Raw genomic sequence first — 16,475 nt, 5'->3', positions numbered from 1 at the left:
CTTGTTCTACTATTTACACGTCTGTTGATCTTACGAGGAGTATCACTCTATAAGCCCTTTAGATGTATTAAGCCTTTCATATGTTGCTGGTAAATAAGTTTTAATGTTTATTGCAACAAGAAACCCAACCCAAGGCACAAATTAAAGAGACTCCACTATAGCTACAGTATCAAAAAAGAAGGATATTCATCCTTCAATAGCTAAAACTTGCGTAACCAGGTTATTAATTTGTTTGATTGATATATGACTGAGAAGTACGTTTTACCTGAAAAAAACTAAACAAAAAAAATTAAAACGTTCAAAGAAACAGAAAGAGAGTAAAAATAGAAATACTCATGAGACCACTAATGTGATATATACATTACAACTAGTGATTTTAGAAAAGGTGAAAATGTAGATTTGACTCGCTATTTTAGATCTGGTCCAAAGAGATGAAACTGTAAAAGAGTATATACTTTTGACACTTCTCAGCTTTTGGGGTGTTTGCTCTTTTTGAACAACTTCAGCAATTGCTTGAACCTTTCTTCTACCTAAAAAAAATTAAAAATAAACAAACACAACATAAGTAACAAGATAATGAAATGGTGCAAAGTAGTTTAAACCTGCACAATTGCAGAAACAATGAAGGTATTAAAGGACCACTCTTCAGCCAAACGGCACTTCAGCTTGCAGAAGTGCTTTATAGGTAAGGAGTATGCTATTTTAACACCAGTTTATAAAAGTGCCGATTTCTATGAGAAATCAGCATATTTATAATTGAACTATGGAACAACCTTCTGGCTTTCAGACAGCCAGTAAGATTTGCCGCCTTCTTCGGTTAGATCCCATGAACAAACATAAGTGGCAGGCACGCTCTACTTAAGTTTGTCTGCCTCCTCTCCCACAGACCAGAGTCCTTGGGAACTCCAGAGCTTCCACAGACCTTTGATCAGATGCACGTGCCTACATGCATTAACCCCTTAAGACCGCAGGACGTTCTATGCCGTCCCCATTTTAGTGGGTCTAAAATCCGCAGGACGGCATAGAACGTCCTGTGATCTTATGTACTTACCCGGTCGCCGGCGATCGCGTTATGGGGGACTTACCTGGGAGCCCAGGGAGTCCCCCTCCGTCCTCTTCGGCTGCCCAGAGCCATGTGATCGCGAGGTCCTTGCGAGGACCCCGCGATCACATGGACGGAATAGCCGTTCAAGGCAGTGCCTGTAATGACAGGTACTCCCCCTGCTGTCTGAAAATAAAATAAAATCAGTTAAAACAGTGTAAAAATAAGATTATATATACTTAGATCATATATATATTTATTATATATATGATCTAAGTATATATATACACACATACACATAAATATACATACACTGTCTACGTGTATTTTAATATTAATATATACATAATTATATATATATATATATATATATATATATTTTAATATCAAAATACACGTACAATGATATTGATTAAATGTATATAATTTTCATTATATATACCGTATTTTTCGCTCCATAAGACGCACCTCACCATAAGACGCACCTAGTTTTTAGAGGAAGAAACCCAGAAAAAAAATATTCTGATCAAACTGTCCCATAGTGTTTCTTACTATGGGACAATTTGTACAGAATATTTTTTTTCTCCCCTGTCCCATAGTGTCCCCCCCTTCCATAGTCTTCTCCTCTCTCCCACAGACTTCATCTCCCCCCCTCCCCACAGACTTCATCTCCCCCCTCCCCACAGACTTCATCTCCCCCCCTCCCCACAGACTTCATCTCCCCCCCTCCCCACAGACTTCATCTCCCCCCCTCCCCACAGACTTCATCTCCCCCCCTCCCCACAGACTTCATCTCCCCCCCTGCTCACAGACTTCATCTCCCCCCCTGCTCACAGACTTCATCTCCCCCCCTCCCCACAGACTTCATCTCCCCCCCTCCCCACAGACTTCATCTCCCCCCCCTCCCCACAGACTTCATCTCCCCCCCCTCCCCACAGACTTCATCTCCCCCCCCTCCCCACAGACTTCATCTCCCCCCCCTCCCCACAGACTTCATCTCCCCCCCCTCCCCACAGACTTCATCTCCCCCCCCTCCCCACAGACTTCATCTCCCCCCCCTCCCCACAGACTTCATCTCCCCCCCTCCCCACAGACTTCATCTGCCCCCCTCCCTCCCCATAGACTTTATCCCCCTCCCATACTGTCCCCCTCCCCTTGTCCTATAATTACTTACCTGTCTTGCAGCGTTGGCCGGCAGCACAGGGCGCACCGCGGTAGTGGAACTTGAATTTCATGTTCCGGTTTCCGGCGGGACTGAAAGGAAGTGCGCACTCAGCTTGTGCGCACTTCCTTTCAGTCCCGCCGGAAACCGGAACATGAAATTCAAGTTCCACTACCGCGGTGCGCCCTGTGCTGCCGGCCAACGCTGCAAGACAGGTAAGTAAAGCTTCATATTCGCTCCATAAGACGCACAGACATTTCCCCTCACTTTTGAGGGGAAAAAAAGTGCGTCTTATGGAGCGAAAAATACGGTATATATATATATATTTATATATAATAAAAAATATATAAATACGTTAAAAAATAAAATAAAAAAATAAATAGATAAAAAATATATAAACATGCGTAATTTCGTTCTAACTGTATTTTAAAATTAATATATTAATATAGTGATATCAAAATACATGTAGAACGAAATATATATCTATATACATAAGTATATACGTATATATCACTATATATATATATAAATACCTATATATAAATAAAAATAATGAAAAAAAATTATATATATATATATATATATATACATATACATATACACACACATATGTAATAATTCTACGCATATATTTATGTAATAATTTTACATAATTAGGTAATTGTATTAATTACAATTTGCAGGACCTGCCTGACAACCCAGGCCGAAAGTTCAGGGAATTAAATTTTCTAGCACTATATTTAACCCTGTAACTTTCCAAGACACCATGAAACCTGTACATGGGGGGTACTGTTTTACTCGGAAGACTTCGCTGAACACAAATATTAGTGTTTCAAAACAGTAAAATATATTACAACGACGATATCGTCAGTGACAGTGACATTTTTTGCATTTTTCACACACAAATGGCCCTTACACTGACGATATAATTGTTGTGATACGTTTTACTATTTTGAAACACTAATATTTGTGTTCAGCGAAGTCTCCTGAGTATAACAGTACCCCTCATGTACAGGTTTTATGGTGTTTTCAAAAGTTACAGAGTCAAATATAAGGTTTGCGTTTCAGTTTTTTCACATTAAAATTCGCCAGGTTGCCTTTGAGACCGTATGGTAGCCCAGGAATGAGAATTACCCCCATGATGGCATACCATTTGCAATAGTAGACAACCCAGGGTATTGCAAATCGGGTATGTTCAGTTTTTTTAGTAGCCACTTAGTCACAAACACTGGCCAAAATTTGCGTTCAAATTAGTTTTTTGCATTTTCAAATATTAACACTAACTTTAGCCAGTGTTTGTGACCAAGTGGCAACTGAAAAAGACTGGACATACTCCATTTGCAATACCTTAGGTTGTCTACTTTTGCAAATGGTATGCCATCATGGGGGTAATTCCTATTTCTGGGCTACCATATGGTCTCAAAGGCAACGTAACCAATCTGGTGAATTTCAACGTGAAAAAACGGAAATATGTAACATGCTATATTTGACCCTGTAACTTCCCAAAACACCATAAAACCTGTACATAGGGGGTACTGTTTTACACGTGAGACATCGCTGAATACAAATATGTGTATTGTATTGCAGTAAAAGCAAACAGTATTTTCTCCCATTTTTTAAAATATTTTTTTCATATTAAATTATGTTCCATACCTAAATATTTGATGTTAAACGAAAGCCCTGTTTCCCCTGAATAAAATGATATATAATAAGTGTGGGTGCATTTAATATGAAAGAGGTGAATTATGGTTGGACAGACATATAGCGCAAGTGCCAGGTTTTGTTTACTTTTTTTTGGATCACAACTTGTACATTTGGCTGCGGTCTTAAGGGGTTAATTCAGAGGCTTCCAACTGAAGTATTAGTTTTTTCCTGGGAAGAAGCTTTTTGCAAGCTATTTTAAGATACACCCCAATGAATACATGGCATGAGAAATGCCATGTATTCATGAGGGTGTATCTTGAGGGATATTTGTGGGGTTATACATACTAAACTGTGCATGTTTGTATTCATGGAGGTATACCTACTAAACTGTTTGTTTGTTAAAAACAAACACACAAACAAAAACACAACACAACCTGGAGTGGTCTTTTAAAAGATGGGAAATACAAAGGCCCCATATCTAGTAAATTCACAATGTAGTAAATATGCATATATTTATTCACCAAAATAAATGGAGATTATTGGGAAACCAAAATTAATTTAACATTTTAACAAGCTGAGCTGAGAGCACATTTTGTCTCCAACTATGCTATTTTAGACAACAATTTGCTTTGATTCCCTTACAACAGTGTTCCCCAACCCCCGGGCCGCGGACCGGTACCGGTCCGTGGATCAAACGGTACCGGGCCGCCCAGGGGTGTGGGGTGTGCGAGCCTGCCGGCTAATGCAGGGCTGGCATTGCCCAAGTGCCAGCCCTGCAATGTGCCTGCGGACCGGAGGGGAGATCAGAGATCTCCCTCCCCGGTCTGCAGGCACATTGCTGACAGCCGGCAGGGGAGGGAGTGAGAGAGGACCCGGGAGCTCTTACCTGCAGCTCCTCCGGGTCCTCCTCTCGCGAGATTTGGAGCGTTGCCGCGGTAACCACGGCAACGCTCCAAATCTCGCGAGAGTGAACTCTAGCCCTGTAACTGGGCTAGAGTTAACCTCACCACCACCGGACCACCAGGGACTAAGAAATGTCCCCCCTCCTCCCAGTAAAGGTAAGAAGGGAGGGGGGACATGAATATATTAATTTTAATTAAATATATTTAAAAAAAGCCTCCCTACCCTCCTTACCCCCCATACACACACTGCCCCACACACACACTACACACACTGCCCCCACACATACACTACACACATTGCCCCATAAACACACTACACACACTGCCCCACAAACACTGCCCCATACACAGACTACACACACTGCCCCACAAACACTGCCCCATACACAGACTACACACACTGCCCCCATGCACACACTACACACACTGCCCCACAAACACTGCCCCATACACAGACTACACACACTGCCCCACAAACACTGCCCCCATGCACACACTACACACACTGCCCCACAAACACTGCCCCATACATACACTACACACATTGCCCCATAAACACACTGCCCCACAAACACTGCCCCATACACACACTACACACATTGCCCCATAAACACACTGCCCCACAAACACTGCCCCATACACACACTACACACACTGCATAAACACACTACACACACTGCCCCATACACACACTGCCCCACAAACACTGCCCCATACACACTACACACACTGCCCCACAAACACTGCCCCCATACACACACTACACACACTGCCCTGCAAACACTGCCCCCATAGACACACTGCACACACTGACCCACAAACATTGCCCCCATACACACACTACACACACTGCCCCACAAACACTGCCCCCCACACACACACTGCAACTCTCACACACACTGCCACCCTCACATACACACTGCACCGCTCACACACACATACACACAATTTTGAGTCTATGTCTTTATGTGACTGTGTTTGTGATTTTCTGACTATGTATGTGTCTGCGTGTTTTTTTAATATATGTGACTGTTTGGTTTTTTTTTTGTCTTATTAAATCAAAACAAGCGGGCCACGGAAAAATTATCAAACGTTTACCGGTCCGCGGCGATAAAAAGGTTGGGGAGCACTGCCTTACAAGTCAGACTTAAAGGACCACTCTAGTGCCAGGAAAACATACTCGTTTTCCTGGCACTAGAGTGCCCTGAGGGTGCCCCCACCCTCAGGGACCCACTCCCGCCGGGCTCTAGGGGGAGGAAGGGGTTAAACTTACCTCTTTCTCCAGCGCCGGGTGGGGAGCTTTCCTCCTCCTCTCCTTCTTCCTTGCGACGTCATCGGCTGAATGCGCATGCGCGTCAGGAGCCGCGCGCGCATTCAGCCGGTCGCATAGGAAAGCATTTACAATGCTTTCCTATGGACGCTTGCGTGCTCTCACTGTGATTTTCACAGTGAGAAGCACGCAAGCGCCTCTAGCGGCTGTCAATGAGACAGCCACTAGAGGTTTTGGAGGCTGGATTAACCCACAGTATAAACATAGCAGTTTCTCTGAAACTGCTATGTTTATAAAAAAAAAAAGGGTTAATCCTAGAGGGACCCTGCACCCAGACCACTTCATTAAGCTGAAGTGGTCTGGGTGCCTAGAGTGGTCCTTTAAGCGAGTTAATATTACTGTACTCAATTTTATTAAACATTCAAAGCCCTTTTGCGTTTCTCATCTGTTAATACTTCGAGTACTCAAACTTTAGAGAATAATTCAGTTATTGATCTAAAACAATATCATGTATTTTTTGTGTTCCTCATTTTGTTCCCATTTTAAGCTTTTTGGGGGAATTCGCCTTATTTTCATAAGAAAAATAAATTACTACTTATTCTGATGAAGGTTGCGATTTTTGGCAATCTTTTAGTGCTCATTTTTCCATATCCTGTAAGTCAAATTTCTTTGATAGACTAGTGTACTTGCCTGTTTCGTGCATCTCCTTTAGAGTCTTTTGTGGTCAACATGTATTTTCTTCATGTATATTCGACTTGCATTTGGGTACTGTCACTTCACATGTATATGCAGTCTGCACAGCCCTATTTGATCCTAGATTCAGCATTTTTTTTCAATTTGTTATTCTGTTCCCATTATTTTCCTTGACATTCACTATTGTATTAAACACATTTGCTAGTGTTGTTGCTTTACTGCAATTATTTAACCCCTTCAGGACCGCTGACGGTTCAGGACCGTCAGCGGTAAAACGTGCGTTTGGACCGCTGACGGTCCTGAACCGTCATAACGGTTTTGGGCTACTTACCTGATCGCCGTCGGTCCCACGGCGGCGATCAGTGCTCCTCCCGGTCCAGGGGGACTGCCTGTCTGCCCGGGCAGTCCCCCCTCGGCAGATCAGGACCCCACGGCCATGTGATCACTCGATCACATGATCGCAATAGGGGTCTTTGTATCTGCCTGCAGGGGGACTGTCTGTGCTGACAGGCAGTCTCCCTGCAAGTGTAAAATCATAAAATAAAGTAAAAAAAAAAAAACAATCAGTGTAAAAAAAATTATAATATGTGTATATATATATGATATATATACATGTATTATATCTATATATATATATAATATATGTATATGTATCATATATATAATGTCACACTAAGTGTATTTTTATATTTATATATACGTATATTAATATAAAAATACACTTATATTTAAATTACACACGAATATATACAATATATATAATAACTATATATATGGTATATATATTATTATAAAATACAAATAATATGTTAATAAAAATAAATTAAAAAAAATAAAAAAAAAATTAATAATTAAAAAAAAATTATATATATATATTCAATTTTATTCTAACAGTATTTTGATATTGATATATATATATTTATATCAAAATACACTTAGAATGTAATGATATATATATCTATGTATAACTAAATAAATAAAAATAATACGAAATATACATATGTCCACATACAAAATTACATTAATAATTTCATAAATATACACGTAGACGTCAAATATATAAATATGTATATATATTAAAATTCTACGTGCATATTTATGTAATATTTTTACCTAATTAAGTAATTTTAATGATTGCAATTTGAGGGACCTGCCTGCCAACCCAGGCCAAAAGTCCAGATAATTTAATTTGCTAGCACTGTGCTTAACCCTGTAACTTTCTATGACACCCTAAATCCTGTACATGGGGGTACTGTTTTACTCGGGAGACTTCGCTGAACACAAATATTAGTGTTTCAAAACAGTAAAACATATCACAGCGATGATATTGTCAGTGAAAGTGAAGTTTTTTGCATTTTTCACACACAAACAGCTCTTTCACTGAGGATATTATTGCTGTGATATATTTTACTGTTCTGATACACTAATATTTGTGTTCAGCGAAGTCTCCTGAGTATAACAGTACCCCACATGTAGAGGTTTTATAGTGTTTGTGAAAGTTACAGGGTCAAATATAAGGCTTGATTTTACTTTTTTTTTTTTATTGAAATTTGTCAGATTGGTTAGGTTGCCTTTGACAGCGTATGGTAGCCAAGGAATGAGAATTAGCCCCATGATGGCATACCATTTACAAAAGAAGACAACCCAAGGTATTGCAAATGGGGTATGTTCAGCCTTTTTTAGTAGCCACTTAGTCACAAACACCGGCCAAAGTTAGCGGTTTTTGCATTTTTAACACACAAACAAATATAAATGCTAACTTTGGCCAGTGTTTGTGACTAGGTGGCTACTAAAAAAGACTGGACATACCCCATTTTAAATACCCTGGGTTGTCTACTTTAAAAAATATGTACATGTTAGGTGTGTTTCGGGGATTTATGACAGATAACGGTGTAACAATGTCACTATTGATTTAAAATATATATATATTGAAACAGCAATTTCCTACTTGTATTTATAGGCCTACAACTTGCAAAAAAAAGCAATAAAGCATGTAAACACTGGGTGTTTTTAAACTCGGGACAAAATTTTGAATCTATTTAGCAGTTTTTTTCATTAGCTTTTGTAGATAAGTTAAAGATTTTTCAAGTAAAAGTCCAAAAACATGTTTTTTTTTTTATTTTTCACCATATTTCATTATTTTTTTTAAATACAATATATGACATAATATAAATACTGGTATGTAAAGAAAGCCCTTCTTGTCGTGAAAAAAACAATATATAACTTGTATGGGAACCGTAAATGAGAGGGCGGAAAATTACAGCTAAACACAACCACCACAAAAGTGTTAAAACTGCTCTGGTCCTTAACGTACAAACATCGCAAAAACAGGCCGGTCCTGAAGGGGTTAAGGACAGGAATTAAATACACCCCATTGGTCAGCATATCCTCAGTCTTTTTATTGTCCTTGGGCTGTATGGATCTGTTCTCAGTGAGAACATTTAAAGTTTTTCTTTTAGTGTACCTTAGTCAATTTTGTTTTGACATTCCTAATAGAGTTCAGCCTCTCTAGTACAAGGATAACTTGTACTCTAGGTTTCCTCACTTAAGACCCCAGTGACCCTTCATAGCAGTGGTATGTTGGGAGCCTAAACGAGCCCTGGTTTTAGCTTATCTCTGATACTTGGGAGTGTCTTGTATCACCTTTCTTCCAGTTGATGTACTAGCTCGAGGAGTTTGTTGGTCAAATGTAATGGACTCCTGTTTCGGAGCTCTCGTTTTAGGAGGATCTGCAGACTGTTCCTTTGATTCTGCTTATGCTTCTGCGTGACAGGTCCTGAAGTGATAGCCACAATTCTGTTTTGGCAAAGGAGGCCATAGTTTCCTTTTGTGTACAAACCATTGATTGTTTCCCTGTAAAGGTTACCATCAATTCAGGATCTTCTGGTTCAGGGTCCAATCCTGAAACCAGTCCCCAGAAACCCAACATCTCTGTATGGAGACTGAGCGGGAACCGTTAGAACACCAAAATTTTTCTTCAGCTGATGTGTCTACTCTTATGCAATCAACATCCCCTTTTACTAAGACGACCTTTAGGATTTGGTCGGTTCTCTATGACTGGTGTAACCAACATAATGTTGATGTGTCATCACCTTCGGTTTCTGGAGTTCTTACAATCTTACCATTCTCTGAGCTCAGGTGTCTGATATTTTGGGTATGTCTGGATTTAAATGAGTCTTGAACCCGATGGTCTCCAGATTTCTGACATCAGTTAAAAAAAACAGAGACCTGCTCTTAATGCTTTTAATCCTCAGTAGGATCTTCCTTTGGTCCTTCCTGTCTTGTCCAAAACTCCATTCCAACCCCTTCAGGAAGGGTCTCTTGTTTACTTACTTTGAAGCGTGTGTTTTTGGTGGTAATTACCGCAGACAGAAGTGTACCAGAGATTCAAGCCTTAATCTCAAGAGTCCTTTATTTCCTTCTTCCCAGTCAGAGTTGTTCTTTGTCCTCTTCCTGAATTTCATCTGAAGGTGATGTTGTCATTTCACATTAATGAGGATATCGTTCTTCCCACTTTTTCCCCATCTCCTTCTGCTCAAAAGAAACAGGAATGGCATGCGGTCTCTCTATTCCTTATAACTATCCAAATAGATCGAGACAACCTTTTCGTGGTTCCCTCTGACTCCCATAAAGGTCAATGTGCTTCTATTCGTCGATGGATTGCAAGGGCTATTTACAAGACATATGAATACAGATCACAAGTTCCTCAAAGGATACGCCTTCACTCTACTAGAGCTGTGTCGTATTCTTGGGCAAATGCAGCCAATACAACTGTGGATAGCATTTGTAAAGCAGCCACTTGGTATTCTGCCAATACCTTCACCTTTCATTATACCTTGGATGTTAACGCTATAAATTGTTCGGTCTTTGACAGAAATGTCATCTTCAGTTTTATCTAAATAAATCACTTTTGTATTTTGCTATACTTTGTGCGTTTGTTGAATTTTTATCCTTCTCTTGGATTTAGCGTATCGCGGCAGCCATATTGCGATTGGCATTTTTGCTGTGCTTTTTGTGTCGCTCGCGACGCTCGTTCAAAGAGTGTTGAGTGTTCTCCAGGGGCCCTTCCTGAGGGAACACTCTGTAAGCTCACATTTATTTGTGCTGCCCATTTATACTCTCTGTCCATTACTGGCTCTAAGATTTAATTTAGACTGGTACTGCCCCGTGTTTGCAAGCAGCACTTCATCATCTGGCTCTGGGTCCGATGCCATCAACCTGGTTTACTCTGAGGACTCTTCCACCAAACACAATGTGGCTGCGCCGCCAGCTATAGAAGCAAGGCGAACGAATACACCGTCTTAGACCCTCAAGGGGAACCCCTTTTTGACCGTGATGCCCTGCATAACCCTCGCTCGGCTGACTGGTACCCCACTGACTATGTGGCCAAATACATCGCAACTAGGGTTAGAAAGCCCCTAGAGAAGGCCACGAGGAGTAAACTTAGAGCAGAGTGCACACGCCCTACGGTCCCGGACATGGCCTGTGTTACCCCCAAAGTGTATCCTAAGATCGCCCAATTTCTGGGTAAATCAGGTTAGGCGGCCAAAAAGGGACAAGACTATTCCCTGCAACCCTGTTAGGACAAAGTCCTGGACGTACTAGGGCCTGTAGCCAAGATATTCGACATGTTCGAAGCAGCCCTGACTGAGGGGACATTAATAGACCGCTTGACCATCAGAGGATGGATCCAGAGGTGCATATGCCTGATTGGCAACACTAACACCTTGTTGGCCACCGAACGGCGTAAAGCCATACTTATGAAAATCGAGCCAAAACTCATAAACCTTGCAATATCTGAGCCTGGCACACAGGCAAAAGGTCTCCTGTTCGGAGACGATTTCGTAAAAGACCTGGGCAAGTATTTCAGTACCTTCACAGCACTAGACAAAACACAAATGAGTATGAAACGGGTGTTCTCCCAGAAGGTTTTCAGTGGGGCCGGCAGACATTGGGGCTGTCCGTCTGGCCGCTCCTCCCGGACTTCGTACCGGGGCTTTTGAGGCTCCGCCACAACGAGGTTCCAACCTCCGGAACCTAGAGAACCTTCACCATTCTTCCAGACAAGGGGCAGGTCGTGGCAACCCCGTGGAACAAGGGGATCCTCCTATGGCCGTCTGCCTTATGATGAGTTATTTGCCATCACATACTGTGGCGAAACCAGCCTCGCCACTGGGCATTGGAGAAGAGTGATTGCCAGCCTCCTGCCCTGTGACTATGGTCCCATGTTAAAATGCTTGATTTTCCCCTGCAAAGACCCGAAAGCCGGGTCATTCTGTACTTTCCCTATGTGAGCAGTGTTACCCCAGATAGCTAATGCCATGGAGCCCATTCGTATAATGAAAGACTATGTGAAAGACTTTGGCTCCATGGCAATTGAACTGTATGTATGTGATCTGAGCGCCATTCAGTAATAATGTGCACTCAGATCTAAGCTATCTGGGGATATGTTAAATGTATATGTTTTATGCAATAGCTGCACCGTTATATATTTGTATGTATTTTATTTTATTTTGCTACCATGTGCCTAATGGAGTTTTGCCTCTGTCCTTGGAGAGAATTGGATAACTTCCCAATTATCTCCAGGATAGAAGACTCTGTGAAACTGGTTTTGGGCAGAAAAGCCATGCTTCATTTGGTCAAATAGGACTTTCCCGTAACTTTTTAACCCCTGGATGGAATTGGCTGAATTTTGATATGTTTATAATTGGCATGTATATTTTGGAAGTTATTAATATTTGGTAAAAACTGTATTTCTCAGCCTGTGATAATTATATTAACCATTGTGTTCAGTAATCATATCACAGGCAGAGGGGAGGATTTTGTGTGGGAGTGTCTGTGTGTATATTGTACGGATTAATTGGTTGTTCTGTAAAACCCTGTGGGCAGTACTAAGTTTGTGGATTGGGAATAAAAGAGGCTGTATGTGCCAGTACAGTCAGTTCTGCTTGACCTCAAAACGAAGTGTCGTCTCGTTATTGGGGGAATTGGATTGTATGCTGATTGCCAGGATTGTAAGCTGATTGTATGCTTTTCCTGTTCAGCTGTTTGCAGCATTCATATTGCTTGAGAGCATTCGTATGCTGCTCCGGTTCGGTGGTTGTGGTGTCTGCTGCAGTGCTTGGAGTCCTCAGGAAGCGCTAGGAGCATCCTTCAACGGAGGTACCCAGTCGGGGTGCCAGGTGATCCGTTACACACACCCTTTCTCTATCATATGTGGTGGGCAGATCCCATTTTCTCGATGCATGGCACAATCTAATATTCCTGGTACCCAAGAAAGGTGGTGGTATGAGATTGGTAATCAATCTTCGACCCCTCAACGCCTTTGTCATGTACCATCATTTCAAGATAGAAGGGATACACTGCTTATGGGACCTCCTCGGACTTGGAGATTGGATGGTCAAACTCTATCTCCAGGACACGTACCTCACGATTCCGATCGCCAAAGAGTGTCACACCTCCTTCAGTTCCAACGGGAAAAGACTATGTGGCGCTTTCAGTGCCTCCCGTTCGGCCTGTCCTCAGCCCCCTGGTGTTTCACCAAGTTCCTGAAGCCGGTGGTCGCCCTCCTACACAGCAGAGGTGTCCGTATGATCATATAACTCGACGACATGCTAATCATGGCCCACGACACCCAGTTACGGAGTCAACTCTCTCTAGGGTGCTGTCCTTCCTTCAAAATCTAGGTTTCTTAATCAACTGGGACAAGTCAATCCTGCATCCTTCCCACACCATGGAGTTTTTGGGATTCAATATAGATGCAATTCACGGAACGCTCCGTTTACCTAGCACAAAAGTGAAACTCATCAAGAAGGAAATCCGGCGGACGCTGGCACGACCGGTCTTGACCTTGCAACAACTCGCGAGGATAATCACCCTTCGCTCAGCCTCCATACAGGTGATTTTCCCAGCACCCCTCCACTACAGGGCCCTGCAACAACTCAAAGCCACGCACCTACGCTTGGGTCAGTCTTATTCCGATTCTGTTCCACTAGATTGCTCAGCAAAAGAGGAACTCCTCTGGTGGCTTCAACACATGGAAGCATGCATACACCAGGGCAATCTTCGGAACCACCCCGGATCTCATCATAGAATCCGATGTGGGGGGCGGAGCCAAGCTGCCATGCTGAGAGGTCGCACATGAGACAAGCTCTGCGCAAAAATGCTCTTAATCAGCCAAAATTAGGGCAAAAACCCACCCAATCGACGATTAGATGACCTAGAGAAGTGAGCACTAAAATGCACAGCCAAGCGTCAAGTATCCCGACCGAAATCTGAGTCATCTAACCGGGGATAGATCCGAGACCTACTCAGACAAAGCGAGGGAGGCGGCTGATATCCACGCCGCCTGCAGCCACTTACTCAGAGGTCTCCCCGCCCGTGAGGATATCCCGGCATTTAAAGCTTGAGACACAGCGGCAAAACCAAAGCGGGGACTGTCCCACACAGACGGAACAGCACCAGCAACCACCAGGCCACTGGGACGCATCTAAGATGGCCGCCCAGCGAGGACCCCAAAAGCAAAGCACATACGCTCAACCATCCACGCACCCCCTTGGGGAATGGCTTACCGCCAGGCAGCGAAAATAGTGGCTACATGGATTCGCCCAGCGACCCATCGGTGCCTTTATAGGCACCAACCACAGGCATCCGGAAAGGCCCGCCAGGCTACACAAACAACGCCGTTCTCATGGGCGGGAAACAACGCCATGTTACATGGGCGACCGCACTTGCCCCCACATTAATGAGATCAAGACCACTATACCAGCCTTCCACGCCAGCTACTCACCTGACCAGAGAACCTGCGCTCAGCGGAGCTTGACCCCGTCCCTCCAAGTTACAGCCACAAACCGGGGAGCCGCACAGCTAAACACTCCACCGACTGCCGCTGGAGCGGAGTGCCAGTCCAGGGTCGCCTTCGAGGAGTCAAACGTCGACTGCAAGAGACACGTCCATGCAATGGGCATCGGCTAAAGGGCCTACTTCTGTGCCCCTCAAGTGGACATGCCTCACCTGCATCTGGAAGGCACGCTTACAGCCATTGCTGTGTGGACTACCTGCATCAAGTAACCACAACATTTTTCTTTAGTTGCTGCCGTAAGGACAAAACGTTACCAGTGACTCTATATCTTTTTAGCCAATACCAGCGCGACCTCTATTTATACATATTTTGCATCAAACTTAGTGAGCCATGTAGAGATGGCTCCATACATTCGCAACATTAATATGACATTTTATTATTGTGTTTTAACCTTCATGCCTAACCAGCCTCTCTGAGTTACCAAAATAAGCTCCATAGCTTAGATATGAGGAACTAGCCTGTACTCCCTGATTATCTATTTTAATCTTACTGTATTTTCACCCAGCGTAGCACATTTAAAATTACATTAACAGCATAACCATGCGTGGTCAGACACTGCGATAGAAGTGTTTAGCTCAGTTATGTAATTCCATGTGCTAGCCTGCTTTACTTTTATTGCGACTACTGGGCAAAGCTTATCTGTTAGCCAAGAAAAGTTACCTTTTGTTTTTATGAAGCCCAAGAGAAAATCCTGTTTACTTATCTGTTTGAAAAATAAAAAAAATAAAAAAAGTGTGCAGTACCTCTCTATTCCACAAGCCTGTTTAAACGATGTCACCCACTCTACATGTTATTGCTGTTGTGGCACAACTAGCAACTGTATTAATTGAATGCACCACAAAAAAGAATAAAAAAAAAAAAAAATAAAAAAAAAAATAAAGAATCCGACGTGAGCAGAGTCGGCTGGGGTGCTTGTTGTGGTCCCACCTCTAAAGGTGGAAAATGGTCCTCACAGGAAAAGGAGCTTTACATCAATGGCCTGGAACTCCTGGCGGGGTCGTTCGTCCTTCGGAGCCTCCACGGGGGCACAACCAATTGTTCCATCCTACTGCGCATTGACAATATCTCGGCCGTCCGCTACATTAACCACCTGGGTGGCACGAGATCCACGATACTCACGAACCTGGCGAAAGAGTTTTGGCTCTTCTGCCTGAATCGCAACATATCGGTACAAGTGTAATACCTTCCGGGATTATCCAACATCGTAGCAGATTCCTGTTACTGTTACTTTACTTCTGTGGTATTTTCGCATTGAATTTTATTGATCTTAAAAGTCACATTTTCGAACACTATACTTTGTTTCATTCAGGTTCTAGTTGCTTGTACGGCATTAGTACCCTGAATGTTGCCAATTAGAATTGTGATTCATTTTTAGTTAACTATTTAGAACTACGTTTTTAAGAGATAGCAACCTAATACAACATCAGCTATTTGTAATTAATTTTATCGAATAGCCACCTTTTGTATTTTATCATTAAATACTTTCTTTTACCATTATCTTACGGACACTTGTTGTTAGGAGCGCTCACACCATATTTTTATTTTTTCTGTTTATATCATATGCTTGTGCATTGTGTGAAGCTGCCCGTATATCTAATTATTGTCATTCTTATTTTATTTAAATTTTTGTTGATGACCTATTCATCTTTTTCTATGGCTCTTATAGCTTAAACCGTTACAATGGGTCAATCTGGATCGATTTTCTTCTCTTGGTTGAAATGGAGAATGCCCCCTTGAACCCTCTACCAGCGGATCATGTATTCACATCTTTTGGAAGTTGGAATCTTGGTCATGTCGAGTCAGTTTTTCATGTTGGTCGCTTATTGTTGACTTTTTCGGCTTTGGCATCATCAAAAAAGAGGGAGTGGCTTAGGTCACATGAGACTACACTGACCAAGGAC

At 42.4% G+C, this 16,475-nt stretch overlaps 1 protein-coding gene across 1 annotated transcript in view; it reads right to left on the bottom strand.

The window, feature by feature from the left end:
* Positions 1-313: 313 nt before the first annotated feature.
* Positions 314-16,475, bottom strand: part of CASP8AP2 (caspase 8 associated protein 2) — a 45,599-nt gene continuing 29,437 nt past the window's right edge. The window contains exon 10 of the mRNA XM_063441800.1: positions 314-530. Coding sequence (XP_063297870.1) covers positions 468-530 — 63 coding nt within the window. The 3' untranslated portion in view covers positions 314-467. The remainder of the gene's footprint in view (positions 531-16,475) is intronic.

This window comes from Pelobates fuscus, chromosome 2, assembly GCF_036172605.1.
Source record: "Pelobates fuscus isolate aPelFus1 chromosome 2, aPelFus1.pri, whole genome shotgun sequence".
In the NCBI taxonomy this organism is placed as follows: Eukaryota; Metazoa; Chordata; class Amphibia; order Anura; family Pelobatidae; genus Pelobates; species Pelobates fuscus.
The sequence above is the reverse complement of the archived record's forward strand: the minus strand, read 5'-3'. Positions and strand labels throughout refer to the sequence as shown.